Genomic DNA, 27,390 nt, shown 5'->3' on the forward strand with positions numbered 1-27,390 from the left:
AGCACATATTTAACTGCTTCTACTCTTAGGCAATAAAATAATAGAAAGTATTTTCAGATGTTACAGTTTTAAACATTTAAATATTTGGCATTTTAACTGAGGGCTACCGTATTATTGCACATGACAAGAGAGACAGTATCTTGTAAAATTATCTGGGACTTATGAAATGGGTAGGTTCTTTGGTGGAATGAGTTTAGTCATCTGCATTTTAAATTTGTGCCCATCCCATGCATGCACAGTTGAATCCTAACAAGGATGAGATTCTGTTAAAGGAGGTTTTCTGGATTCATAAAGATTTGTTCCATCAGTCCTGACGGAGTTTGTTGTGGCCTGCAGATTCGGACAGTGAGGAGGTTGGGGAGGAACATGAGCCAGTCCTACAGTCCAGGGAAGGCTCGGAGTCGGAGGCAGAGAGGGGGCCAAGGCCATCTGGTAGTTCTTTGCTGCCTCCAGAGTGTCCAGAGTCTGACATCAGTGAGGCAGAAGAACAGCAGGAGTCTGTTCCCAGTGTGCCCATGCACAGAGCTGCCAGAAGACAGGAACAATTAAGAAAACAGGGTCGACTTGGGAGTAAGGTTTGGAGATGATTGGTCCCTCCCATAAGACATAAAAGAGGAGCGAACGGGGACATGAGCTTTTGCAGGAAGCAATTAGTTCATCTGGTCAGTAAAAGCTTTGGTAAAGTTCTGTTTGACTCTGTGCTAAGTTTGGCCTTGCCCTGCGTATGGCAATTAGTTCTCTGGCAACATTCCAAGGGAGATAAGGTGGGTATTTGTAAACATTCCCCTGAAAGACTGTTTGAGAAGCCTTTTGGATGGTTGAATGACAATAATTCACAGCTGTATGAATAAAAGAAATTTGCCGGGACTAAGATTGTGCTATATATTTTATAACGAAGCCTAGGTCAGAACAGAGTTTCAGGAATATTAATAACGAGTTTTCTGGGGTCATAGTTCTTGCTGGAGTATGTGTTTAGACTAAGATAAGGGCAACAAACCATCATCACCCTACAGTTAAGATTACCGCAATTTGATCTATTGGGGCAGAAGGCAGGGGCGTACTGGAACATAATCCTGCAGCTGTAGCTGGCACAAAACATAGCTGCCTGCCTACTGAATGGATAGTAACTGGTTTAGTAGAACAACATCACTGGTTGGAAATAGGTTCCTCAGCCCAATTCAAAGTGCTAATGATCGTTTCTAAAGCTCTGTATGGTTTAAGTTCTTGATACCTTTGGGACAGTCTGGTCCAAGTAGAATTGGCCTGCCCACCAAGTGAGGTACATGGGTTTCCCCCTCCAAGAGATCAAGGAAGCAACAGCAGCCTGAAAGGATGGTCTTTTTGTCAACAGCTGCCTCACTTTGGAATCTCTTTTCCCCAGAGGCCACAATGGCATCAAAGGCAGTGAAAACTAACCTCTTTTGCAAGGCCTTTGGAATGGAAGCTCCACAATACTGAAGTTAGTTTTGATGTGGGAAATAAAATTTATCTTGATTTTATTTAATGTACTGAATTTTATCACTTCTATCTTTTTATTATTTCTAAATTGCCTAGCAATTTTGTAAACATACAAACAAGCCCAAAAAGGACAGAAACCTTGAAAGGTATGATCACAGTCTAATTCAATAAGATTCATTATATCATTAGTGATTTTAGTGCACAACTGTAGTTTTTGATATTCATCAGGTATAAAAATACTCAAGCAACAAGCCTAAGTAGAATAAATACAGTTCTCAGGGCTCTCTGCCCTACATTTAGGCAATACTAAGATTAGGTCAGAGGTCTCTAAAAATTGATACGAGCCCTATCCTTGTTACTGCTCCATGTTCCTCTAAGAAATGTAATACCTGACTTTTGATTCTTGTACTTATCTACAGAAAATGGTTTGGGTTTGGGTTTTTTTGGAAAGGTAAGAAAGTTGCCCACTCTTATATTTACTTTACTTGACTTTTTGTATTTGTTATCTTATCCATGAAGTGACAATGCATTTTAATTCTCACAAAGTTTCAAGTATTATCCACCTTTCTTAGTTTAGGTAATATTTGCTTCCGGAAAAACTCCACTAATAAAAGTTACTTTCAAATATTACAAAATTCTCCATATACTTCTGGGTGAAGTTCCACATAAGATGGTCATAGAAATGCTTGACTAGAGAAAGAAACTTCTTGGATGAGAAGCAAAATGTTTTCAAAGGAAAAAAACCAAGAAAGTTTTTGTCTTTTGGAAAAAGCACTTTTGGAACAACCATGACTTGGAAGATTGAGAATCTCCACGACCAGAGAAAGCCTAACTGTATGTGTTTTAAGTTTCACCTGAAAGCGGTAGTGATGACTGCAAGAATTTCATAATCTCACGTGTGAGATTGAAATTTTCCATGCTCGCCTAAAATAGCTAGAATTACAACAAGATAAACAAACCTATTTTAATTTCCATTCTGTAGAGTCAAGGATAACCATCTCTTCATATGTGCAATATTTAAATACGTAGATTGGGAATAGTTAGAAGCTCTCTAAACAGTCATTAGATTTGTAAGAGCTTGTTGATTATGAAATGAACTTACTTAGGAACCAGCCTTCTACTTTTGTTAAAAGCTGTTAAGGAAGAAAGTTATCATCAATAATCAGCTACCTTCTAATAGGAAGACTGCTTGCTTTTGGAAAATCTTCACCAGAGTGTCATCCAATTCAATTTCATGTAGCTTGGAAATTAGCTGTTCCTCATTTCGACAAACCTTCTCTTGCGCATACAAGCCATCAGGCATTATCCTCTGCTGACCCAATCCTATTAATGCCACTTCCACTGCTAGTGTTAAGTAAGATTCTCCTTCTTCTAAGAATTTGTGGGTAGGCAAGTGATAGTATTCCAGAGATTTGCATGGGCCCATGTTCTCTGGAACAAAAAGTTACAAAGTAAAAACAATAAAGCCACTGAAAATGGTTTCTCTGAAATTATATACTTGTTTATGCCTATTCTTTGTCATTCATAAGCTTCCTATAAAGGTAGCAAAAACTGGAATGGTTACATTTTAGGTCTACTTTATACATCATACTAAGCCAAACATTTGTTTTTGCTCCAGCATTTTCTATGGCTATATTCTATATAGCCAATGTAGTTTGTAAATCATGGCTTGTGTCATATAATGTAACATTAACCAAGTCAATTATGTTTTATCCAATAAACCATAAATAAATAAAAGATGGCTTAGGTGTGATACATGAATCCTGTCTTACTATATAAGCCACTCAGAACATAAAACTTTGAAACATACAAAATAGCAAGTAAAATGTATTCATAGTGATTTGTAAAGGTAAAGGTTCCCTTCGCACATATGTGCTAGTAGTTCCCGACTCTAAGGGGCGGTGCTCATCTCTGTTTCAAAGCCGAAGAGCCAGCGTTGTCCGTGCTTTCGAACTGCTAGGTTGGCAGAAACGTGAGCTCTCCCCATCATGCGGCACTAGGGATTTGAACCATTGAACTGCCGACCTTTCGATCGACAAGTTCAACGTCTTAGCCATTGAATAGGAGTCAAATGCTGTCTATTGAAAGCCGAAATATAAAACAGCAAAAGACTGAACAATGAATTAGGAAATCCTTATTTCTGTCATGAGCTCACTATATGGTCTTAAGGAAACCTTTGTTTCATATTCTTTGCCATCTTTCATCTGCAATATGCACAATAACAATACTGACTAAAGTATAAATACTAAATACTAGTATAGTATTATATACTATAATTCTTTTCTACTAGCAAAGTAGAAAGAATCATTTTGGGACTACTCAGACTTCAATATAAGATGGGGCAGCTATACAAATGTTTAATATAAATAAATTATATTAAATAATTTAAAATGAAAATAAATTATAAATAATTTATAATATGAACAGTTGAACATGAAATGCAATGTTATTAATATTCTTAATATCAAGTCAAGTAATAAAGACCACATGCTCTGAATTCAGAAAAGGTCCCAAATTCAATCCCAGACATCCTAAATTGAAAAAGGATTCTCTACATACATTCTTCCTTATACTGGTATTCTACAGATTTGCTGGGGTTATAACTCCCTGAAATCTTTTCAGCTACGTTAGCTGGGTACCGACACATTTGGAAGGCATTAGTTGAGTGAACTTATACCTCTCTCGCTATAAGGCAGATTGATACATTCAGTCAGTAAGATAAACCACTGATCACTTAGAACAAATTTCTGTTTCCTGAATTTCCCTTTCTTAAGCATTTTCAATATCCCTGTATCAAGGAATGTTTTAATTATGAAATATTTTGGCTCAAACTCACTGCTAACAGTTCCCAAACTAGTTCTTTACTTAACAAGCAATAAATAATAAAATGCAACTTGTTGCATACACAGCTGGTATAAGATAAGATTTTACCTGTGAAATCTGAGAACACATGGAAGCTTTCATCATCCACCCTGCAGGCTTCCATAAGGCTACTGAAAAGAGTGCCAATTGGGTCCAATGGATGCCCAACCCAACCTTCTAGATTTGTAATAGAGGTAACACCTTTGTGAAGAAGTTCTACATAAAAGAAAAGCAAGCACACATATTGATTATATGATAATAATTGTATTGATATTATTTACAGAATTTTAAAATGGAGATCACATGTATTTCTTTTTCTTATCAGTTAGACCAGGGGTCTGCAACCTTAAATACCCAAAGAGCCATTTGGACCCGTTTCCCATAGAAAAGAAAACACTGGGAGCCACAAAATCCTTCCTGTGCCTGACTATTTCTTGAGCGGCCACAAAACTAGCATATGTAGTTGAATTAAAAGTTCTGTTTTCTTCTGAATTGGATTTATCCATGGTTGGCCTATCAGGGGTTGAAAAGCTCAATAAATCGCATGCCGGTGGATGTCACACATTGGCGGTTGTGACACATATTTTGAGTGACAGGGAGCCGCAGCAGAGAGGTGAAAGAGCCACATGTGGCTCCAGAGCCGCAGGTTGCTGACCCGAGTTAGACTTTTCCAAATCAGGAAAACTAAACCTAGGAATGAGTGGCCATAAAGGAGACAGAATCCAAATTCAGATCTCTAAAATGCCCATCAAAAGTTCACAATGAATGAAATACGGCAATGCCATAACTGAAATTTTAATTAACTATAGCATTGCTTAGCTTTTTCAAATTTCAGCAATGAAGAGGAACCCTAGTCAGTTAGAAATAATCAGGATAAAGCAAGATCTCATTTCCTAGGAATCAAAAAGGTTGACTCTATGAACAACAACAATAAAAGCTGTCTAAAGGTTTTACTGTTGTTGTTGTTAAAAGTTTATCCAAACTATTTTTAGGGCTATTTCTACAGAATTTATAAACAGGAAGCTTTTGTGTTATTCACAGAAGAGATATTTTAGTTTCTCCGTATATAAAAAAAAGCCCACTATTTTAATTAAGAATTCTTTAGAACTGAAACCAAGATACCAAATATTTGAATGGGTAACTTCCATGAGAATTTGTGTCACATGGAATAGAAGAGATACATTATGGATAATTCACTGCCAGTAAATGACAACAACCACTTCCTGAGCCCCCACCAATCTTCAGAGAGTTGACTATCTACTCAAGATTCCAGGAAATACTAAAACAAATTTTAATTCTACTTAAAGGGAAGAGAACTGGAGGCAACAGCAGCAAATGGAACAGTAATAAGGGATACTACAGATAAGTTACTAAGCTCAAGCAGCTCCTATATATTTTTTGCTTGAGGTTCACAGCAATCTATAGAAAAGTTTAGTTGCAGAGAGAATGAAGCCCATGAACACAGCTCCAGCCTTACTGTCTTTAACCTCCATGTATTCAGGTGGGAAGTTTGAGAGGCGGATATACTTGTGTTCAGTTTTTATGAGTCTGGAATAAAGCTGATCTCTTGGTCACACTGCCATATGGCCTTATTACAAGCCAACATGAATACAGATCACCACAGACCTCTCACCTGAATGAGTGGAAGCTAGAGAAAGACACAAAAGTGGCTATGTCCACAGCAAGTACTCTCCCCACTTTTAGCTTTCTAGACATTCATGCAAACGTCTGAATGAGTGGCAGGTGCTCTAGCACTGAAGTCTTCAAGCAAAATCTTAAGGGCTCTGTCTTATGTCTCCAAGCAGTTCCACCCAATGCTGTCCACATTATGGGGGAAAAGGGGGTCATTGCAAAAGTGAACAAGCCTACAAAAACAACCCTTATATATCTGCCTAATCTTCTGCAGATATGTAAAAATGTACAGAAGGGCTACATCATATACATCACCCTATTTTTTCTCTGTACTATATTAATAGTATTATACACATCCTCTTCAGTTTTCAAAAGCAGCTTTATTTCCATTTTCCCTATAAACAAGAATCCTTATTTGGTAGATTTCTGATTTTGTAGATGGGGTGTTATTCAAAACTGAGTTATATCCCATCTCTTGGACTTACTAGGCAAGACCTCACCCAGTGTTGATTGACACTCTCTCAAAAAAAGAGAAAGAATCTACATCTGAACTACAATCAATACAGACATTTCGCTTCTTGGATCAAAGAAAAACCAGAAAGTCCAATTGCCCCTTGGAAAAAAGCATCTTTGGGACAACCATGACCTGGATGACTGAGAATCTCCTTAGACAGTACAGGAGGCAACTTTCTCAGAACTCAAGCAAGAATCCGTATGATTTATGGATTCAGTCACGTCCCACAATCATATTTTTAAACTGTTAAATGAATAATCTTAACTACCCACCTAAATAAATCCATATTAAAAAAAAAAAAGCCCTGAAGAAGAGTGTAGATGATGCTTCTGCTATTTTACAATTAGATCCATTATAACTAGCTTGTTTCAGGAATATTTTCCCTGTAACATTCTGCACCTTGAATTTAAGATTAAGAGAAAAGAATGAAAGAACTCTTTGTACTGTTGTGTTACTGAGAGATACAGAGAAGCAGCTTTATTCCTATCAGACATTTGGCAATGAACTGGCTTTTACCACCCACCCACCCACCCCCGCCCCCAGCTACTGTCACTGCAAACCTGCAGTGCTATACGTTCAACCATCACTTGCTTATTCTTAGTCTCATTTCAGACTTTTTCTCACCATGCTGCGTCCTTTGGCCTTTCCTCCTGCCCACATTTACCTTTCTTCTGGAACCGGAACATTTCCTGTTGCTTCTGCTGCTGTCTCCTTAGAGTATTAACAATAGCAATTGCCAGCCGCAGTGCTTCTCTTGGGTAGCCATGAGATCGGAGTGCGTCTACTCGTGCACAAGCTGTAGGCACATGCTCTGACAAAGAGAAAGGAAAGGCATTGTTAAGTCTATTGGTGTCTGGAATAACCCCAATACAAAAGACCATTAAATGATTTTAGGAATTTACAGCAGGTGGGGGAAGCAACCGAGTAGCCCATCTGAAAGAAAGCTCTGTTATTCTCACCAGATGTTTCTGTCTTTTCTCTTCAACAACAACAACAACAAAAAGAAAGCATTGAAATCAGGGACATGTATTTCCTGCTAAGCCACTTACCATGCCAGAGGGGCCATCCATGAGAATCAAAGAGCGAGTTTTGAGCTTCTTCATGGTAACAGTAGTTGGTATACAGATCACTGTTAATAATGTGCTGTAAGTGACTATCCTGCCAATGGAGATCGCATGCCTCAATAGCTCGTGTGAACACTGTCCGGTGAGACCTGTTTGATGAATCTGCCAGCCCAAAGAGTTCAAAGAATTATATATTTTTAAATGTTCATATGGCCCCAAACCTCCCACATTCATCTCCTCCTTTCCATTCTCTCTTATTAACATCATTTTCACATATATTTCATAACTTTGAATGGAACCAAAGTTACCCTACATCAACTTTCCTCCAAGTGGTTTCCTCCAATGACTTAACTCTCACAATTTCCAGTCAACATCTGGGGATCATGAAGCTTGGAATAGTTTGCTTTATACAATCAATTCACCAAGCTCAGTTAAGACTGAGCAGGAAACAATATTCGAGTTTTATGATTATGATACAATTAGCCTACAAATGATTAGTTTGCACCATCGCTTCAAACTACACACATAAACAATGTATATTTCATATTCAATTTTAAGCAGGAACAATTATAGATATACAAAGATAATCATTTCTTTGATAGAGGAGGGGTTGAAGATTCATACCAAGGACATACAGATTTAAATTAATACAAAAGCTGCTGAGGTACAGAGTTTTCTTTTTACTGTACAATGCCAACTTGGCATTTAAATGCTAACTTGGCATTTAACTGCACCCCTTCATACCACACAACCAGGAATTTGCAATGTGGTTTTAAGTAGCTGGAAGATGCTCTCCCTGCAATTATAATTTTAATCTGTTAGAAACTGCAGCAGTACTGTCGACATCCTGAAGTAATTTTTGTTGGGGGTGTCACATAGCAGGAAAGGTTAGCAAATTAAATGAAATAGTGTGAGTGATCTGAGAAAAATATACTAAAGTAATTATGGACTGAATGCTTCAACCCAAATACTAAGGTATTGGCAGAAGCTGAGAAACAGGGCTGCTTAGTACAACATTTGAACAAGGAAATGACATATAGGCATTAGCCTCAAACTAACTACTTTCATCCGTTTTTATAAGGCACCAACATATACATCATGATATAAAAATACTGGTATTTTATATATTGATTTTGGAGGAAGTGTTCGATTTAAAACATTTCCATGAAACATTTCCCAACAATTTAAATACACACAGTTCCCATTTAGTGCAGCATATTGTGTTTACATTGGAAGGACATCTACACAATGAAAAGCAATTCAGAACTAAATGTCAACCCAACATTCTATTAGCTGAAATACAGTCCTTGAAATGACCAAGAGAAAATAACATGACTCACATTACTGAAAATGTCTTGAGGTGTTGTCAGTGACTATACATACATATAGCCAGCAAAGCATGTAGACTTCACAAACAAACCATCTTTTAGTTAATCTTTTTTTTTTCCCAAAGGCTTGAAAAATCCAGAACACTAGTATTAGGATACTATTATGCTGTGAAGGTGAAGGTTCGTTCTCCAAGCTTGTGGGTTGGTTTCCAAACATTTCATTAGCAGGCTAGGTAACATCTTCAGCCGAGTTTAGGGGATGTCAGTGTTCTTCTGTTTATAAGGGCTTCAAGGTGTGGGTGTGTCAAGTGAGGGTCAAGTGTGAGTCATCAGAGTGTCTTGTGATGGGTCTTGTGATAGGGAGGTTACATCAGGTCAGTGTCATTGGGAGGTGAACTGCTGGTGGAGGGGGTTGCATGGGTTGGTTGAGGGTCGGTGCTGTTAATATTATGCTTTTACAAAATGGTAAAGGCACAGCATCTTCAATTAAATCAAATCAAAGTTTACCTTGTATTCCATTTGCACCCTGAGGCAGAGCATTGGTTAGACTTGGCAGGTCATTTCCATGGTTCCCGTCTTCCCAGGGACACACATCAACACTGTTCCATTTCTTAAGCTGTTTCAGCCAACTGGCCTTCTGTTCCACCTTGCAATGGGGATTTAATACTATGCACATCCAAAGAGCACCTACAGAGAGACAGACAATATCCAGTTGGGCTAGATACCTTGAAAGTTATGAAAAGAACTATACCTACAGGTTTTTAAAATGGATGCAATAACAAAGCTCTGTAGCAGCCCATGCAAAAGGCACCCTTGAGAGCTTGCAGGAAATTTTATCTTATTTATCTAATTTATATAATCCCTCCCCCATTATATAAACAAGTGACTCAAGCCAGCATACAACAAAAACCAAACAAATTAATCAAAAGAAATCAACTTGAAAATAAGCACATTGAAAGAAATCTGTTATGCAAACAAATATAAAGGTAAACAAAGGTGATGATCTACATATGCAAAAAAATCCAATAGTTTGTTTACCAATAAAAGCATGCATTAAGTGATCTTCAATATACATTCAATGAATTTGATCTTTGTGGACTATGCTAAAATAAATAAATAAAAATAGATAATTTGAAATGAATGCTCAATGCAATGTTCTTTAAATATGGATTATTATTTTTATTTCTTATAAATAAATACATTTTTATTTTTTTTTATAAGCATGTGCCACACAAAGGAACCCCCTACCTGGATTTGCATGTGAGACATCTTCCAGCTAAAGCACCCCTAAAATCATTGCAAGTGAACTGCCAACAATTCAAATTTTACATCCCCTCCGCTCCTCCCTCCCAGCTTGTTTAAAATGTCTGAAAATGTTTGATTCTCACTATTCTATATTGATCTTTATTTTCTATCAATTCTATACTGATTTTTATTTTCAAATCTAGTGTGCAGATGTTCTATACTTCTCTGCATAACACAAGGGAGAATAAGCAACTTCTGATTTTTTGCAATTATTTTTTGCCTTTTGTTAACCAAGGACAGAAATATACTTCATAAATACTGCTGCAATTATGTATGAGAAATCCTTCATTGAAATTTACAGATCTAATTTTCTGCTGACATTTAAGTCTGAACCAATCCAGGACCTCTATCTCTGACACTGCATGCTAATCGAGACATGAATAAATCAGGAACTGTTGGAACATTTTTAAATATAAAGATATCGCCCTTAAAATCGGCTATGTTGCAGACTCTTGACAAGCGCAGTGAAGACATCTACAAGTACTATTTAGCAACACTTCATTTGTTCATCAAGGAAGAGTTTTATATATTACAGAGACCTTCAGAATCTGTTAAAAATGAATGACAGCCTTTCAGAAAAGACATGCAACTGAATATGACTGGTAAAGAATGCAAATGGGAATCTGCAACTAAGCCACAATCTATGCCAAATGCACTATACCAATCTTCAAAAGCAGTTGAAATGATTTTGTTATTTCTCAACAATTTGGAAAGTATTATTTTGTTAGTAGCAGCAAAACGAATCAAGCCAAAAGCTCATACTAGCCTTCCTTTTTTATCTTTATTGTATAAAATGTACAGCATTTGCTTCCTAGAGAAGCTGGTAGATGTTTAACACAGAAAATGCCTGCTATTGTTTCACCGTTGAGAGAGAAACATATTTACTGAAATATGCATTCACAGATCTGCACTAAGACAGACTGGTTTTGTGCACTGCATGAAGTCGTAGTTTTTCCTTAATATTTTGAATGAACATGGCACCATGGTGGTGGGCAACAAGTGGCTCTAAAATATGGCTTTTGGAGCCCTCTCTTGCCATTTTGAGTTGACAAACCCATGAATGAGTGTAAACCTAAAGTAGCCATATAATTAAAACAAAGAAAGCTCTCACATTCACCCCCCCACACCAAAACAATCCTGCCCAAATATGCAATGTGACCACACTCATCGTGTAATCAGATCAGTTTTTATATTAAATATTGCAGTCCATAATTTCAAGATGGTTTGGTCTATGACAGTTGAAAAGGGTTTTTTCCCCCCATTCTTGGTGATGGGCAACTGGTAAATTCAGCCCATGTATTTTTTCATCAATAAACGATAGCTGTTCAATTTCTGTGCATTTTGGCATTTTTAAAAAACAAGGATGCAGTGATAAAGCCAAATGGTAATTCCTCCTTATTTTTAATATAACTCTGTAAAACCAATTCAAGAGCACAGAAAATTAATCCAGACCCAAGCTTGGTTATATAAGGCATATACATATATACAGTATGTATAGTACTTTTTCTTAATATTACTGCAACTCAACCTGCTAAGAGATTTTCCTGGCACAAAGATAAACACATATCATAAATCAATATGCAAATTCCATATTTCCCTGAAGATAATTGGAAGACTCATCATGCTGCAACTGCAATTTGGTATTAATTTCACACAAGAGAAAGACTATTAAAACTGTCACATCTTAGTGAGGTATTGTCAATTCTAGTTTCACAATCATTATCTTGCTCTGAATTAGAGGTGGCTTTTCTTCATCAAACCTCTTGTTTCAATACAGATATTACAAAACCTATTGGACCCTAATGTTTTATCCCCTTCAGACAAACAGAATATAATCAGTAATCAGATAGAAGTTTCTTCTTATATTATTACTTAAACAAATAACTACATGGTGGCATTATTAAAGTCCTGTGTTATATTAGCAGTAGGCGCTGTTAACAATATGCATACATTTCTCCACCATGAATATAAGCTATTAAGCATATATGCAGTCCCTGTATTATGATTAATAATTGTTACCTATAAACATTAAGATATCCCAAAGACGCTTTTTCCAAAAGGCAACTGAAATTTCTTGGCTTTTTCCTCTGAAAACGTTTCGCTTTTCACCCAAAAAGTTTCTTCAGTTCTGAACTGAAGAAGCTTGTTAGATGAGAAGCAAAATACTTTCAAAGGAAAAAGAAAAAACCAAGAAGGTGCATTTGCCTTTTGGAAAAAGCCCCTTTGAGACAACCATGACCTCGATGATTGGGAATCTCTATAGACACACATTAGGATACTTGGCTTGCAATAAAAAAGAATTATCTCAGTTAATTTACATCTCTTCCTCCCATCCAAAGATCACCAATAGAGTTATCGAGGAAAAAATAAAAGAAGATGTACTTAGATTAAAGAGTAAATGAAACATAGCATTAATTAAATAAAAATAAATGAAATAAAGATTTGGCTACAGGGTTTGGCTCCTAGATACTCCCAGGATCCCTTCTTCCATATGGAGTTTAGTCCATCTTGTATTCTCATTTCGGATGGATATGCTAGGTGACAGGAGGGACAACTGAAGCATAACATTTCTCCATGACAAACTCCCTTGGAGGGTGATTGGCACCTATTATGACATTTTTTAATAGGGTTGCTTTCTTAATTTGGTTAGCCTTACAAATTCAGTACATTGAATTCAAAACTTTTCCATAGGCACCTACTTTCAGGAATGAAATCCCCCTGAATCCATATCTGTTTGTGGAACTACCTCTCCCTGAGGGTATCTGCACATCCTATTAGGTTAGATACAGTGATATATTCCAGGTTCCCCCCCCCCCTTTAAATGTTACCACATGATGGGATCTCAGATGTCTGCTTCTTGGTGCCTCTCACCTGAGATCTGAGGGATCTTTATCTTTTTAGCCTTCTAAAGAGCCATGAAGACCTGGCTCTTTCCCCCAAAATTGCTATGAGATTGAGATTGAGCTAGGAGGCTGCTTGGACTTGCATCTCAGAGTAAGGATAGTTTTGTTTATTTTTATGGATTTTTTTTTGAGCTTCCTAGAGTGGCCACATAAATCCAGAAAGAAAGTCAGTCAATCTATCAATCAATCAATCTATCAGTCTCTCGTTCTGTTAGCATTCCTTAAGGATGAACACCTGGCTATTCTCTAAAGGGGTTGGGTTAAGACACATGGACCTCCACACTGGATGTCTTTTTTCCCTGTTTTTTTACAAAGCAACTGAATCCCATCTTGTTTTGTTCTGTAATGTGTTTTTATGGTTTATTATAGAGGTACACCCTAGAGTTCGTTTTGAAGTTTTTTAATTATTAATCAAATTAAACTAATTTAAATTAAAAATAAATAAATAAGGCTTTTGGGGGTGAGTTATTCCCGGTTGTTTGATACTTAGGTTAGGTGCCAATGAATTTTTTTATTACTATTTTTAATTTAGTGTGTGTTTATGCTGTTTATGCTATGCTGTACACTGCTGAGAGTTAGAGCTTATAATAATAAGCCTGCCCTCTGGAATAATATCTCCCAAAAGATCTGAATAGCTCCCAGTCCAATGAAGTTCCGAAAGCTATTAAATATTTGCTGCTCTCCCAGCTTTGGAGCAGAGTGTTGGTTGAGCCCCTATCAGGGTATGGTTTACATGTTTATTATTGGGCTTGCGCATGAGTTGTCTCTTTTGTTATACTTGTTCCTAGTTTTTTAAATGAAAGCTGTTATTAGTAGTCAGGTGGCCTCTAAATTGTAAATCTAATCTAGTTCTTTAAAAAAAGAAATGCAACTAGAACAAGTACATCATCCAAAAAAAGAACAAATATTCCATAACATAAGCTCACCTCCATATAATCCACTAGTTTTAAAGAAGCTCAAGTAGTAGTAGAACATTATTATTCTGCAATATGGAGCATGATGCAGTCAGTATGCATCCTAAAATCCTATATTAATGGGGGAAATATTAATAATGAAATGCTAAATTAAGTTTAAGCCATTTTTTAATTCTCTATAAAGCATAGATATTTTTTCACTAGTCCAAAAATGCACTCAGGCTGCATAATTTATTCAAACTACAACTTTTGTTATGGCAGATTTTTTTCAAAATGTTATTTTACCACAGCCTGCTACAGAGGCAGATACTAGAAAAATATCAAGATGATGAATATTTATTTATGTACACACCTGATGACACATCTAAGTTTTAAACCGGTCTAGATCTTTTAACACACCAGCATGGTAATACTGACAGCCAATTTGGTATAGTGGTTAAAGGCACCAAACTAGAAACCAAAGACTGTGAATTAATGTCTTGAAAGTGCCAAAAAAAAGTATTTTTGGTGATGTGAAATATAAATGACATTTTAGAAAATAAGGAAATATTGCCTATTATAATGGAAAACCTAGATCTTATTCAATAAATCCCTCCCTCCTTCAAAAATGAATACTCCCAATTGTTACCAAAACAAATTCAGCCTATTAGAGATTCATTAGTGCTAAAAGTAAATCCAAGGCCCCAATGGATAATGATCAGTATCATCATGAACAGAATATATAAGTATTCTTGTACTGTTTAATTCATGAACTCTCTCTAGGATATGAGGCTATACTACCAAGTTTGAGAGTTCCAGCTTTTATTCATGAACATAGCCTCAGTAAAATCCAAATCACTTAAATAGTACTCAACTTCTCATAGTACTCAAGGTGCTGAAGTTCTTGGACTACTGAATGTTTTATCTTGTTCTAATTCATCCTGTGTTTCAAACTTTGATATATTGATTTTGACAAGTGCTTCACTGTGTATGATAGTATAATCACTCCCTGTGCATTTCATACTAGAAGGCTGATTAATGTAATAGATTATTTGCAGTAGTTATGGCAAAGAAAAACAATGTAGTGTCCATAAGCTACATTCTGTGTAAGGGGATAAGAAGACAAATATAACAAAGAAACACAAGCATAAAGATTTCCTTGAGATTTTTTTTTTATTTTACGAGAAAACATTCCATTTCAACTTAGACCTGTATGTCCAGAGGTTTAATAAGGCCATGAAAACTAATACTCAGGTGGTATATATGTGTATATAAAATGCAAAGAAGGCAAATAAAGAATTAAAAATTTTATTTTCTAGGCTTGAGGTATCTTTCTTGTACTAATTGTGAGCCAGAAATGTTCTAAATTGGATGGTGTGGTGACTCAAGTGACATTTGTTTTTTATTATTCAGGCCAATACAATGACATTTCAATTTTATTTGGCCTCATATCAAATTATTCACAGTACAATAAGGCTACAATAATATCCAATTTGGTCTAGTGGTAAAGACATGGGCTAAAAACCAGGAGATTGAGATGTAGTCCTGCTTTAGGCATGAAAGCCAGCTGGTGACTTTAGGCCACTCACTCTTTCTCTGCACACAATGTCAGGCTCAGACAACAAGCTGGTGGGTCAATTTTTGTTGCAACCAATGGATCAATAATTGGTTGATCCTACATTTGCAGGAAAATACTGGGGGTGGGGGTGGGAGAGAATAAGGCTACAATGAAAGCAAGTCCTCAGATTATTTATCATGCTGTATTTTAGTTCATTTGCTTAGTGTAGAAGGAATGGCTGCTCCATTCCGTAAAACTCAACAACAATGTCAAAAGCAACACGTATACTCAGATTTTGCTTTAGTTAAAAGCATTTTAATGATTGTAGATATACCATTACAGGAAATGGGGCTTTGAAGTTTAATCCAGACACCAGGGAGAAGTGTTTTGTGTACTGGTTGATTACTTCAGCTTTGTAAACAATCAAACAACAATAGGAAATACTTAGAGAGACAAGCCAAAAATAATCAACTGCAAATAATTAAAAGGCAAAAAAAATAAATAAAATAAAATAAAGGGAACAGTAATGGCTCAAGAAATTGTGATATATTGGATAAGGGTTTATGGGCTAATTCCCAGAGGAATAATTTTCACTAATTCAAAATGCAATCTGAACAGTCCACTTGTCATTAGAGATTCAGCTTACATTTTATTTTTCTTTTGTGAACCTCGAAGCAATGTAGAAAGGAGACTAGTTATTAATTAGACTCAGGATTGTACAAGGTGGCAGTTTCAAATCTTGCCCTGGCATTGTCTTCTATAATTAGCTAAGATCTTTAAGACTTTTATATATTTTGAAGTAGTGTGTGCAGTCGGTGTGGCATTGTCCTTTGACAACATATATTTCTTGATATGATTATAACAAAGAATCAAAACTGACTATGGATTCCTACTATAAACACAGCTCAGCAAAAATGTACTCTTTGATGAACAGCAGCTCTCTGCCCCTGTAGCTTCAAGCTTTCCCTACATTTCTAGAAATTATTTTTGTGTGTGGCTCAGAATAACAAATCTATATAATAGCCCAGGCTGCTAGAAGCCCAGATCTTTCAGAAAAGGTCAGCACATACACACACACACACACACACACACAATCTTAAGAGGGGAATATCTTAAGATTGTTTTTAATGGCAAGAAATCACTGATAACTAGCAAATTTCACTCAAATATGTTCAGTAGATACAAAAGATAATTATTCACACCTCAAAACAGAAGCCACTGTTAAGTTTTTATATTGTTTTTAAAATAAGGGTTCCAGACTAGCAACTGTGTATATGTATATACACAGATATACACTGTTTGTGTATATATATATCTTAAATGTATTTACAGAAGCAACAATTAAATTTATAAAATTCAGCATTTAAAACAGGTGTTTTCGGTCTTGGGGAAGATAACTGCTATCATTCCACAACCACTGATCCTACTGAATGAAGCTCACAGATATTGGGGTGGGTCAGGTTGCCTTAAACAATATGTAACCACAGTTTATCTAGTCTTAACATAAATATTTGTGGTTTAACTGAAAGTGAAATAAAAAGCATTTTTTAATTATTATATTGGAGAATTTATTTATTTATTTTATTGAATTTCTATACCGCCCTTCTTCTGAAGGACTCAAGGCGGTGTACAGCCAAAAATAAAACCATGACAATATAAAAATTAAAAACAATTTAAAACAATTAAATAAATTGGCCAAAAAACTCTAGTAAAACAACCCATTAAAATAGTAAAATATTATTATTATTTAGGCCAGCCCTGCTTGTTGGAATAATAATGTTTTTAGGTCGCGACGAAAGGTACGAAGGTCGTGAATCCTACGAATCTCCTGGGGAGCTCATTCCAGAGGGTAGGGGCCCCCACAGAGAATGCTCTCCCCCTGGGGGTCGTCAGCCGACATTGCCTAGCCGACGGCACCCGGAGGAGCCCCTCTCTGTGGGAGCGTACCGGTCGATGGGAGGCTATCGGTGGCAGAAGGCGGTCTCGTAAATAGCCAGGTCCCAAGAATGAGATCATAAGGGAGATTACATAAACTCATGTTTTAGTATATAACATTAACATACTATTTAGCATTATAGGTGAAGTGGGGCTGCCTTAGGAATTATAAGGACATACCCAATAGCAATTCATGCGTTTTAAGGATACATTTGTCCCATGCCAATTTCTAGTTAATATTCTTTTACTAACTCCCAAGAAAGTCCTTAACTTTGCTCAATTTAATGATTTGCTCTCCTCATGGTGGAAGGAAGCTCCAGCAACAGACTTGTGCAAGAGTAAATTCCTTCCTGTCTGTTGTACAATCAGTTTCACATGAGCTTTGCACTGCTGTTTTTATATGCCGTGCACTAAAAGACCTATACTAACTCATAGTTGTGATAGCTCAGAAGAGAATGGACTTCTCTTAACTAAGAACTTAACTAAGAACAGCTAAATTGTTAAACTGTGTTCAACCGCTATAATTGCTTGACCCTTCAATGTGCAGTAACTTTTGTGATTTTTGTTATAAATCTATATTTTTAATTTATTGTTTTAGTTTATGCTATTTGGTTCAGTATAAAGTTTTGCTTTGGTTTGGCTTTGTTCTGGCATGATTTCCCAGTGAGCCTGAATGGGCTATTGTATAAACTGTTGCCAAGTTACATCTTTAAACATGATCCCATTCTGCAGCAACTCCACATTGACTGAAAAACTAAAGCACTAACTACTATATATCATTAACAGCGTCTACCATCTTCTGTAATGGGAAATCAATGAACAATCATTGCAAAAACCATGCCAATCTAATTAGCTCTTTTTTCTCTGTCCAGGAGAGGGGGAAAAGTTCCTTGGGAAACTTGGGAAAACTGGAGTAATTCTATAATACAAAAGGACAAACCTCATGTCAATAATGGGAAACAAAGCTGAAGAATTTTAAATAAGATGGTCAACAATCCATTTCTGATTTAAATGCACAAGGACATTTGTTGTCAATGGCTTCAACTCATTCTTAAGAGAGTTGACTGATGCTGGATACACATTTTTAATTTTAAAAAGCTCTCTTGCTTATATGTATGTTGAGGAAGTTGAAACAAGGGTTTTGAAATGCAAGATCTATGTGATAACAGCTAGCATAGGAGACATTGTAGGATGGGAGAAGATAGGAAGGGATAATGAAAAACAGAAACTGTGGGGAAACCACACATACATCTGGACCCGTAATCTATATGTTGACAAGTTGCTGGGTTCCATCACTCTACCAGGCATAGATACTTGTCTCACAGATTCTTCTGCTTCACTGCGCTTATCAGATAAAGCCTCAGAAATTTAATTTAATAGTTTCAGCTTTATTAAGCTGTCACAAGAGCAACCCTACTTCGATAACAGTAACTGTGCCAATTACAGTTTGGTTTAGGTTGACATATTTAGTTGTGGCACGTGAAAGGCAATAAAAGGCTGTTTTGCATTTTTAGTTCTTTTTTTTCATGTAGACTTTTCCCCCCATTAATTTGGCACTTAGCTTTTGCTAAGGGGACATCTAAATTATATTCAAGGGCAAACGGGGCTTAGTTTAAAACTGTGATGCTCATATTTAAAACAGTCAGTAATTAAGCTTCTGAACAGAGAACACTATTTGTGTCGGTCCTGATAGTGACACGTGACAATTGTACTCAGGGCTTGTATCTTTCAAGGTGCCAAAGGGCTTCCAATTCCATATCACAGCCAGGAATCAGCAGAAAAGACCAATTAACTTGTAGATCCAATATGCTGATGAAACTTTTCTCTATAACTAGTAGCTCTCAGAATTTAATTCTGAAGTGAGCCTTGAAACAATATGGTACTTACAGAGGGCCAGAAATGCCCAAGTTATGAAGTACTTTTGGATCAGGTGACTGAAATATATAACACTGATTTGGTGAATCTAAGTGACATACAGCAAACTCACCAAATAGCTCTCTGTATCCACAACTAATTGACTATTAAGATAAGCCTATAAAGTCCAAGAAAGAAACAGCAAGTACTTTTATAAAAGACTGAAAACTCTTTATGGACTTTTTGCTAAAAATAGATAAAAATTGTGATTTGGGGATTTACCAGTAGTCTTAAACCAATGGGATTTAATAAAGGTTGATAACAAGAAAAGGGAACTATGCTGTATAATTTAGAACAGGGGTGTCAGACTCGCTTCGTCACAATGGTGTCATGTGACATATCGTGACTTTTTTCCCCTTCATTAAACAGGGCATGGGCATGGCCAGTGAAGTGACGCACCCGGCCTAAAGGCCAAGAGTTTGACTGTCCTGATTTAGAAGGAGGAGAAACAGATCCAAGTATGTTTATAATTGTGGTAAAAGACGATTGAAACTTAATTCTTTAAGAGTTTCTGTTTTTATTTTGTTTTGCTTTTTTCTTTGTTTTCTATTTTTAACACTTTTTTCTGGGGCAGAGATCCAATGGTAAATAAAATACCATAAAAACTCTTCCCACTTCCTCAGAACTAACTTATTCAAACTGATTCCAGACTACCTTGTAAATCATAACCTTGGTCTCATGTATAGGACATGCTTATCCGGCCTCCAATTCCAGGTAGATCTTAATAACTTTATCTTCCAGATAACTAGTAAATTCTTCACAACTTTAAAGTGGAATATATTTTATTTTATTTTTTAATCTAAATTGAACCATCTTCTGCAAAAGTTCCCACAACGTGTATGCGTACTGTACATAGAGCAAATATAACATAACAGCAAAAATAATCCAATTCTTTAAGAATTTAGAATCTAAATTCAGTTTAGATTCACCTTAAATGTTAGCTTTAATGTTTACTTGCTCCAAAAATGAAAGCAAATTCTGGACCAATGCATATGTCTTTTGACAGAATATTCAAAAAACTGAGACGCTGTGTCTGGAGTTTTGACAGAAAAGCATTTCCATGACCCAAAGTCATCTACAAACTAAATTGATTATGAATAAGGGCTAGCTGATCAAGTCACATGTTTGCTATATAAACATGCCCTGCCGATTCTGGAAATAATTAATACCCCCTCCCTGGCTTGTTTGGCGATTCAAATGTAAATGTATGTCTCCTGTCAAAATAGCAACTCTTCCTTGATCTTTACAGGGCCACCCTGTCAGCTAACCTCTTTAGTCTTACAAAGGAATCTAAGTTGGAAATTCCTTTTACTCATTATTAACATATTAAGTGAATGTTACCTTCAAAAGAAGTATTCTCATACTCCTCATGACTGTGGGAATCTTGCAAACATTGGCTGAACTTCAATTAACATCTTGTTACTTTAGCCTTTCTGCAAACATATTGTTCCTAGAAGCAGAACACTTCTTCTTTAACATCCTTTTATAAAAGGTGGCTTCTTCCCAAGGGAAGAAAGGCAGTGAAACCTGTCTGATCTTGGGAAATTTCTACCACCTGAGAACATGCTTAAGAAAACTTAGTAGCTAGTTGACTTTAGGGCTAACCTATAAACAGGTGTAAACCTGCAAATGAAAGTGAGCTTTATTTCATTTTTATACGTGCTCAAATTGCCCAATGACTTTCATTCTGCATTTGCAAGAGGGGGAAAAAACTTTTTATGATGTTTTTATGATTTTAAAATAATAGGTTTTCCTTTTTCTTTTTCAGGTTGAAAGTCATTCCCAAACTCAAACATCAAAATTCAAACATCAAAGTTCAAATATTTTTTTTTTATTTTGGATGAGTAAGATTATAAAAGAAAATTGAAAAGATTCTGGCATCTAAAGGGTGTTATGTCAAATATTCCTTAGGGATACTCTTAAATGGGTAGGTTCAAAGAACTGGTGACAGCTAAAAGAACTAATGGGGAGACTGGAGAATTAACTTTTAATGCAAGCCTCATGACCTTCCCTGTCAAAAAGGAGTAACTAAAGTCAAAATCTCACAACGAGTAGTTCCATTGCTTACCATTAGACAACTAAAGTGTAACAGGGACATAAAACATACATCACAATCACACTGAATAACCATGAGCAGAATATCTATACTGATACTTCCAAAGATTAAGGAATGTTGTAATAGCTTCTCAAGGGAAGAAAATCTAACTTGACTTATTTCCAAACCAGGCCAATACAGAATTAACAAATCTATGTTGGTCACTTTATTTGGCACTCTCCTCTCTTTCAGGTGTTTGAATGGAATCTGACACAAGCAATTATTTGTAAACAGGAAAAGAGAAACAAAGCAACGAGAAAACAATTATTTCGAGGATTTTAGTCCTGAATTGAATAGAAGATTGGGGCATAATTTAACTTCCATATTGTATTAATCGTGTGGACTGAGTTTTGAGTTACTTATTCTTAATCATTTTTTTTTCCAGTTTCAGAGACGCACTCATAGAGAAACCTTATAAGTTTGATCTGAGGCTTCATGCAAATAAGAATCATATTGGAGAATAAATCAAAGCTATTGGCATTCCTCCTGGAGCAAAGTAGATTTTTCAACACAACCTGAAACTACCTTGCTGGCAAGGGTAGAGAAGCAACACTGGAAATGGATGCTCAAGCACAGTCTAATGGTACAGCAATGAGCCTGGAGAAGCCAATAGAGATACACATTCTATTTTTCTCCCAATATCAGTATTTTCATTCTTAGCCCTGGCCTGAAATCAGGTGAAAAGCTGACCAGAAAAATCAGCTTTGTATAGAAATTCCTGGAAACAATGTATCATCATCACCTGTTCAGTTTTAACATCAGAAGTGGAAGATCTGTAATTTATCTGGCTTTATTTGTAACTTCCCAGAATAGAGGAGTTGAGGGAAAAAAATCTACCACAGAGAAATAGCCACTTGCTTATATTAACCAACACAAAATCTAATGGCCTCTTCTGCCCGGTTACACATTGGAAGCTGAATATGGGTAAGTGGGCAAAGAGAAGGATTAACAGCACCAAGCAGCTCTATTTGCTCAGATGTCAACACCTGAAAATTAGTTACTAACACCGAAGAGATAATACTAGTATTATATAGTGTTTGTTTAAAACAGGGAGTTGAGGCTGCTGTGAAATTAGCAGTATTTAACATTGAAAGCATTAACTTAGAAGTTCTCAATGATAACCAGATTATTGTTAAATTCAGTCAAAAAGACACTTGTTTTGTCTCTCTCTGATCCAACAATCCATGTTTAGGTTTACTTACTCAGCATGGATTATTAGGAATCTTTGAAGGACATGGAACTTATATGTTGTGAAGTAATTGTTCTCCTGAACTAGCCACTCTTAAGCAATTCCTCTAAGAATGTCAAACTGACACACACAGAGCAGAAATGTGCCTCAGCCCCAGGAAATAGATCTTAGTAATACTGTACACACAAGGTCATTATTAAATATAGTACATCCAGGGAAATGCTGATGGAATTTGTTGCAAGGATTCCCTTACTGACTGCTTGTCTGTAAGAAAGATAAACTGAAATAGCTGCAGCTTGTAATTTGCTCCTCTGGAACTTTCAGTGTTACATTCATTTCATTTGGAGCCATATAGAAATACAGTACTCCTATTCCAAAATACACAACGCACCAAAATAACACTAAGTATGAATTACAACTATGGCATTTATTTCAGTTTCAAGTAAAAGTTGATTAAGATTCTCATAAGACTTACTTAAAGGCCTGGTGGCTCAGCAGACTGATAGCATTGTGATTAACACCAGCTGTCTGCAATTACTGTAAGTTCGAATCTCACCAGGCTCAAGGTTGACTCAGCCTTCCATCCTTTCTAAGGTAGGTAAATTGAGGATCCAGTTTGTGGGGGCAATAAGCTGACTTTGTATAAATATACAAAAGTATGAAGGCTATTGCTTAACGCATTGTAAGCTGCCCTGAGTCTCCAGAGAAGGGCGGCGTATAAATCAAATTAAAAAAAAAAAAAAGGCATGAAACACAGTTTGTTCTCAGTTTGTGTTCTCCTAATTTTCAAACAGAATACCATATCTGACCCAGAACAAATCACCTACTACCAGCTCAAATCAACAAGTACACACCTCATTCTTCAAAGAAAAAAATCTAAATTCACATTCAGCCACTCATATTAATAGGGCTATAAAGTATTTGGTTAGGATAGCGAGCTTGCAATGAATTTGATAAATGAGCCTAGTTTGGCCAATTATCAGGGTTTCCCCCACCCCCAATCTTTAAGAGCAGAAATCCAAGTATAGCACAAAAAAGACATGTGTTACACTGAGGTATATACCCAGACCACCCACTTGATTAAAAAATATGAATGAAAGGTCTTGAACTAACATTATACAGTTTTCCATGCTGACTAAAAACTGATTAGTGAAGGAGTATGCCCTTTCAAAGACATTTTGGAATCAAAGAGGTGCATAATTATGAAGGTAAACATTTACTATTAATAACTGCAGATCTAGCCCTTGTTAATACAATGGGTTACTTATTACATAGGAAATGTTTATATTCCAGCTTCTACTATTAAACATTTCACGGAGCAGTTATTTTTGGCTGTACATCCTTGGCTTTAGCAAAAATGCTCTAATTTTGCCTAGGAAAACAAGTTCCCAGGTTGCCATACTTCCAAAATCTGGCAACAAATACAAATTCTATTGACAAGAACCAGGGATACTCAAAACACTTAACATTTCCTTCACATCGGATCTGTTAAAAGCGGCTGCAAAATTATTTGGATTTACCTAGTTCATCCCACAGCTGCCTGTATTTGTCTGTCATTGCAGTTCCTTGTTGCCTCCAAAGTGACAGCCGTGGGTCAGCCATGAACTGTTCTGTTATCAACGTCAGCATACGAGCACCGTTTGAGTCCCTCATCTTTAACATCTCTCGCACCTACAATATTAAACATGTAGTTTAGTACATTTAAAAAAAAAATGAAATAATATATGAAAAAAACAGAATAACAGAGTTGGAAGGGACCTTGGAGGTCTTTTAGTCCAACCCCCTGCTTAGGCAGGAAAACCTACACCACTTCAGACAAACGGTTATCCAATCTCTTCTTAAAAACTTTCAGTGTTGCAGCATTCACAACTCCTGGAGGCAAATGAAGAATTGCCAGAAGCAAGGGAGGTCAGTGGAAACACAGGATTACATCTGAACAATCAATATTGCCAATTCATACCAACAGTAAGTATTGCAAGTACACAATGTTTTAGAATAGAATAGAATTCTTTATTGACCAAGTGTGATTGGACACAAAAGGAATTTGTCTTGTTGCATACACTTTCAGTGTACATAAAAAGAAAAGATACATTCGTCAAGAATCATAAGGTACAACACTTAATGATAATCATAGGAAACAAATAAGCAATCAAATCATATTAGGAAACAGTCAATATAAATCATAAGGATACCAGCAACAAGGTTACAGTCATACAGTCAAAAGTGGGAGATGGGTGATAGGAACGATGAGAAGATTAATAGTAATGCAGACTTAATAACTAATTTGGCAGTGTTGAGGGAATTATTTGTTTAGCAGAGTGATGGCGTTCGGGGAAAAACTGTTCTTGTGTCTAGTTGTTCTGGTGCGCAGTGCTCTATAGCGTTGTTTTGAGGGTAGGAGTTGAAACAGTTTATGTCCAGGATGTGATGGGTCTGTAAATATTTTCACAGCCCTTTTTTTGACTCGTGCAGTATTCAGGTTCTCAATGAAAGGCAAGTTGGTAGTAATTGGTTTTTCTGCAGTTCTAATTATCCTCTGAAGTCTGTGTCTGTCTTGTTGGGTTGCAGAACCAACCAGACAGTTATAGAGGTGCAGATGACAGACTCAATAATTCCTCTGTAGAACTGTATCAGCAGTTCCTTGGGCAGTTTGAGCTTTCTGAGTTGGTGCAGAAAGAATATTCTTTGTTGTGCTTTTTTGATGACGTTTTTGATGTTAGGTGTCCATTTTAGGTCTTGAGATATTGTAGAACCTAGAAATTTGAAGGTCTCTATAGTTGATACTGTGTTGTCTAGTATTGTAAGAGGTGGTAGTATGGGAGTGTTTCTCCTAAAGTCCACCACCATTTCTACAGTTTTGAGTGTGTTCAGTTCCAGATTGTTCTGGTCGCACCACAAGGCTAGTTGTTCAACCTCCCGTCTGTACGTAGATTCATCATTGTCTCGAATGAGACCGATCACTGTTGTGTCATCTGCGAACTTCAGTAGTTTAACAGATGGATCATTTGAGATGCAGTCATTGGTGAATAGAGAGAAGTGGAGAGAGCACGCATCCTTGGGGGAGCCCTGTGCTAATTGTACAGGTATCTGATGTGATTTTGCCTAGCTTCATCTGCTGCTTCCTGTCTGTTAGGAAGCTATGATCCACTTACAAGTGTGTTCAGATACCACTAGCTGGTTTAGCTTAATTAGAAGAATGTCTGGAATGATGGTGTTGGATGCTGAACTAAAGTCTACAAAGAGAACCCTTGCATAGGTCTTTGGAGATTCAAGATGTTGTAGGATGTACTGCAGAGCCATATTAACAGCATCATCTCTTGATCTGTTTGCTCGGTGTGCAAATTGCAGGGGGTCTAACAGCGGATTCGTGATGGTTTTAAAGTGGGACAGCACTAGCCTTTCAAAGGTTTTCATAACTACAGATGTTAGAGCAACTGGTCTGTAGTCATTCAGTTCCTTTGGCACTGGGATGATAGTAGAGCATTTGAAACAAGAAGGAGCATAGCACATCTCTAGCAATTTATTGAAGATACTGGTGAAGATGGAGGCCAATTGGTCAGCACAGACTTTTAAGTGAGAAGGAGTTATCTTGTCTGGGCCTGGAGCTTTTCCTGGCTTTTGTCTCTGAAATAGGTCTTGCACTTCCTTTTCTGTGATCACTAGGGGTTGGGAACCCAATGGGATGGGGTCAGTTGTAGGAGTTTTGGCTGTTGTTGGTGTGTCTGAGATGGGGTCAGTTGTAGGAGGCTTGGCTGTTGTTGGTGTGTCTGAGATGGGGGTTGTGGAGATAGGTGGCTGTAGTTTCCTTTGAAACCTGCAGTAAAACACATTCAGGTCATCTGCCAGTTGTTGATTTCCTTCAGCCTGGGAAGGAGGTTTGCCATAACTGGTGATATTTTTAAGAGTTTTCCACATGTTTGCTGGTTCATTTGTTGAGAACTGATTCTTTAGCTTTTCAGAGTAGCTTCTTTTTGCTGCTCTGATCTCCCTTGTTAATATATTTCTGGCCTGATTGTACAGCATTTTATCACCTTTTCTGTAGGCTTCCTCTTTCGAACGACGTAGCTGCTTAAGTTTAGCTGGAACCAAGGTTTGTTGTTACTGTATATTTGCAAGTTCCTGGTGGGTACACATAGGTCTTCACAGAAGCTGACATATGATGTTACAGTATCTGTGAGTTCATCTAAGTCTGCAAAGGTACTTTCAAAAACATTCCAATCAGTGCAGTCAAGGCAGGCCTGTAGCTTTAACTTTGCCTCCTCAGTCCAGGTCCCCACTGATTTAATTGTTGGTTTTGTGGTTTTAAGTCTTTGCCTGTAAGCAGGTACAAGGTGAATCATGCAATGATCATAGTGTCCCACAGCTGCTCGTGGTAAGACCGATAAGCATCTTTTAGTGTTGTGTAGCAATGGTTTAAAGTATCTTGCCTCTAGTGGGACAATTGACATGCTGAAAGTATGTGATTTAAAAAGTATTTATACAATGAAGAGACATTTTTTTTTATTATGAAGTAGCCCAATATTGAGAAAATGATCTCATCTCATCTTGTCTCATCTGATACCAGAAATGTAGGAACTAGAAAGGGGGAAATTATTAATTTACATTTAAAAATATTAAAAACTTTAATAAAAACATTAAAAAGAAAATAATAAATGCTTTCAAACGATGTTCCTCTAGCTTAGAGCTGTTGTTCTTGGCATTTAAGGAGAAGGAGGAGAAGGAGAAGTAAATATTAACATG

The 27,390-nt window shown here is 36.7% G+C and overlaps 1 protein-coding gene across 1 annotated transcript in view; it reads right to left on the reverse strand.

Moving 5' to 3' along the window:
• Window positions 1–27,390, reverse strand: part of ZSWIM6 (zinc finger SWIM-type containing 6) — a 102,645-nt gene that overhangs the window by 23,222 nt on the left and 52,033 nt on the right. Inside the window, exons 4-9 of the mRNA XM_070935867.1 lie at window positions 24,171–24,321; window positions 9,366–9,545; window positions 7,516–7,692; window positions 7,131–7,277; window positions 4,390–4,536; window positions 2,629–2,889 (exon numbers count right to left, since the gene is read on the reverse strand). Coding sequence (XP_070791968.1) covers window positions 2,629–2,889; window positions 4,390–4,536; window positions 7,131–7,277; window positions 7,516–7,692; window positions 9,366–9,545; window positions 24,171–24,321 — 1,063 coding nt within the window. The remainder of the gene's footprint in view (window positions 1–2,628; window positions 2,890–4,389; window positions 4,537–7,130; window positions 7,278–7,515; window positions 7,693–9,365; window positions 9,546–24,170; window positions 24,322–27,390) is intronic.

The sequence above is a fragment of the Pituophis catenifer genome, unplaced genomic scaffold (assembly GCF_029215685.1).
Source record: "Pituophis catenifer annectens isolate HBS135680 unplaced genomic scaffold, rPitCat1.0.hap2 SCAF_2, whole genome shotgun sequence".
Lineage (NCBI taxonomy): Eukaryota > Metazoa > Chordata > Lepidosauria > Squamata > Colubridae > Pituophis > Pituophis catenifer.